Source organism: Mus pahari, chromosome 3, assembly GCF_900095145.1.
Source record: "Mus pahari chromosome 3, PAHARI_EIJ_v1.1, whole genome shotgun sequence".
In the NCBI taxonomy this organism is placed as follows: domain Eukaryota; kingdom Metazoa; phylum Chordata; class Mammalia; order Rodentia; family Muridae; genus Mus; species Mus pahari.
Window position 1 is genome coordinate 52,710,101 of NC_034592.1, and position 3,158 is coordinate 52,713,258.

Genomic DNA, 3,158 nt, shown 5'->3' on the forward strand with positions numbered 1-3,158 from the left:
CTTCTTCTTCTTCTTCTTCTTCTTCTTCTTCTTCTTCTTCTTCTTCTTCTTCTTCTTCTTCTCTTTCTTCAACAATATCCAAATTGAGAATACTAAGATTGTCATTCATAATGTATCTGGGAACAGGCTTGTACTTTCTCTCTCCAGTTCTCCTTGGTCTATAAAATACAACGCTCCTTACTCAAAGGTAGGTACACTCTGCCACAGGTCAAGCCATCTGGCTTCATGGGAAAGCCTTGTTTGTCCTTCCCACCATTGATTTGGGCTCCATAACCCTTCCACTCTTCACCTGGAGTACCTGCAGATACTTCTGTGTCCGTACACTTCTTATAGAAAGTATGAAGTCTGCATTCCTCATCCACTTCAATGAGTTTCTGACAGCTGGTGTCTGGGAAGAAGGCACCAGGAAAAAGAGCCAAACTTCTGTTCTTGTTTACTGTATTGGTTCAATACTTTGTGACTGACATGTGAGTTATTTATAGCTAGTTCCATGTAGACTTAACGCTCCCTTATGTTTTACTGTCAATCTATTTTTCTTCTCAAAGGAAAACATATCTCTCAGATTTGTTCTCATGCCCAAATATTACATTGTGTTTCTTCAAAGACTTGCTTCAAAGCTTTCCAAGAGTATATATATGTCTAGAAATTCTCATTCTTTACTACAAGAAGAGCATTTTCCTTAATATCACTAGCTATATTCATCACTGCTTGCTCACCTGGTAATTTTTTTTTTACATCATTTCTTGCTACTAACATACTACTAGCATATAGAAGACAAGGACTACATCCATTTGTTTGCTTTAACTTACAAAATTTCGACATAAAATAGAGAAGAAAAATAAATCTGCTAGCAATATGCAAAACTCAAGTTCTTTAGCTAAACACAGTATGCGTTCTTGTAATCCCATCTCCCAGGAGGATCATGAATTTGAGAACAAAAGAAGACCATATGTATTTTTGCATATTAGAAGGATTTGTTAAACTATCACACTAGAAAATGCATTCTCACTATGTGAGGGCGATAAGGAATTACAGAATGGCAATTCATGATGATTAGTTCATGCAGCAAAGATATAGAATTATCATTGTGTAGTGACTCTATGGACTTTCCCATGTTCATAGTTACTGTGTGATCTGATGAATGGAGATTTTCTGTTCTGTTCTCTAACTCTCATTCTTCAATAGAAGATATAGGGGCAAAAATATTTAGTAACTTTTTTCTGAAGCCAGTGGGAGTGAATATATTTACCATATGGTTATCAAATGATTTGATGTCCAGCAGACCACTACTATGATAAGCCAGGATGGTGGATTTATAAAGCAAGTTTAATGGCTCCTAGAAGAATATTTTATCTAATTTTTTTCTTTTCTGTAAGCTTTGGAGATTTTTACCAACCAGTATATGGATGAAACAAAAAATCAGAAGCCCACGAAAACACTAATTGTAAGCACAAGGAGATTTCTATTTGCAAGAAATGATACAAACTAGTGGGTGGTAAAATTTTCTGTAAATTGCTATGTAATAAACAAATGGTTCTTTGTAGGACATGGGACATGTAAGCAGTTGCTCTCTTTGAACGCTGGGCTTAAATGCAGCCATAGGTAAAGTGTAAATGAGTAAATATATCCATTTTTCTATAAAACTTTGTATGGACACTAAAATGTGAACATTTCACATGATGTACATATGTCACAAAATATTCTCCATTTATTCTCTTTAGTCACTGTAAACCATGGAAATCCTTTGTAACTCAAAATGTCATTCAGAGGCAGGGACTAAACTGAGTTTGGCCCACTTGGTAGTTTCATGACTAAAAGAACTTATAACCAGTGTTATAAGTCACTTGCCTTGCTCCATTAGTTTTTTATTATTAATTTAATCATGCATTATTCACCACCATAGTTTCATATCTGATGACCGGTCATGTTTTAAGAGGTTTGGAAATCACAGATTTAATTCATATGACAAACTCTAGGAGGTAATTTTGAAAAATATAAATACAGGATTTTCTGGACAAGGAGATTAAAGATATTATTTTGTTTCTAAAATAGTTAATTTTAAAATTACAGCAATGACATCAGGAAATAATTGCAATAGAAAATTTAAATATAAGAATAGCTCCTACGTACCACAAGGTTCCCAATCACCATGACCATCATGTAAACAATAAGGCACATGGTCTGGCCCGCAACCTCCATGCAGTCCCACATGGTCTCTATCCACTCCCCACACAGCACACGGAACACAATCAGGAAGGAGTGGAAGAAGTCATGCATGTGCCAGCGTGGCAGCTTGCAGTCTTCGTTGATCTTGCAGACACACTCCTTGTAGCTCTTTCCAAACAGCTGCATGCCGACCACAGCAAAAATGAAGACGATGATGGCCAGCACCAGGGTCAGGTTGCCCAGTGCGCCCACCGAGTTGCCGATGATCTTAATAAGCATATTCAGTGTGGGCCAGGACTTTGCCAACTTGAAGACTCGCAGCTAAAAACAAAGTTTACAATTAGTCATGAAACAGTTTTCAGTGTTTCCACTCTTAACTTTTGTTTTAAGTTTGCAGTATACCTCACATTCTTTGTGTAGCTAAAGAGAGTATTTTGTTTTGATTGGTCTTTGGATATTGCTGTTATTCTGTAATTACCACAATAATGGCAATGCCTATTTTGAAGAAAGTGTGTAGGTTTAGTTGAGGATTCTTATCACAACTTATTTGCATGCTATGTCTGCTTTTAAAATTGGTAGCTAAACCTTAATTTTACTTTTTAATACTTTTAATATTTCTAGAGTGCATAGTTATTTGGATGACAATGATTTAAACTTTAATTATTAAGCCCATTAAGCTATGGGCATATTATGCATAAGTTCTAAGAATTATAATCTTGCTGTAAAATACATTATTATATGTTGGATTAAAAGTGTCTCTATCATATTAGAATACACCTTAAAATAGAACTGGACATAATTTCAAGTTCCTAATTAAACATGTGGTTATAACACTTTAAATGCAAGCTTGCAATCCCACCAGCAATGGAGNAGTGTTCCTATTTCTCNACAACCTCGCCAGCATCTGCTGTCACCTGAGTTTTTAATCTTAGCCATTCTGACTGGTGTGAGATGGAATCTCAGGGTTGTTTTGATTTGCATTTCCCTGAAGA

At 35.8% G+C, this 3,158-nt stretch overlaps 1 protein-coding gene and 1 long non-coding RNA gene across 3 annotated transcripts in view; one reads left to right on the forward strand and one right to left on the reverse strand.

Moving 5' to 3' along the window:
- LOC110319362 overlaps positions 1 to 3,158 on the forward strand; it is a 101,130-nt gene that overhangs the window by 85,019 nt on the left and 12,953 nt on the right. The window lies entirely within an intron of this gene.
- The window catches only part of Scn9a (sodium voltage-gated channel alpha subunit 9), a 149,773-nt gene that overhangs the window by 46,661 nt on the left and 99,954 nt on the right, over positions 1 to 3,158 (reverse strand). For both annotated transcript variants that reach the window (XM_021194855.1, XM_021194854.1), the window contains exon 16: positions 2,131 to 2,487. In XM_021194855.1, the coding sequence (XP_021050514.1) occupies positions 2,131 to 2,487 (357 nt within the window). The remainder of the gene's footprint in view (positions 1 to 2,130; positions 2,488 to 3,158) is intronic.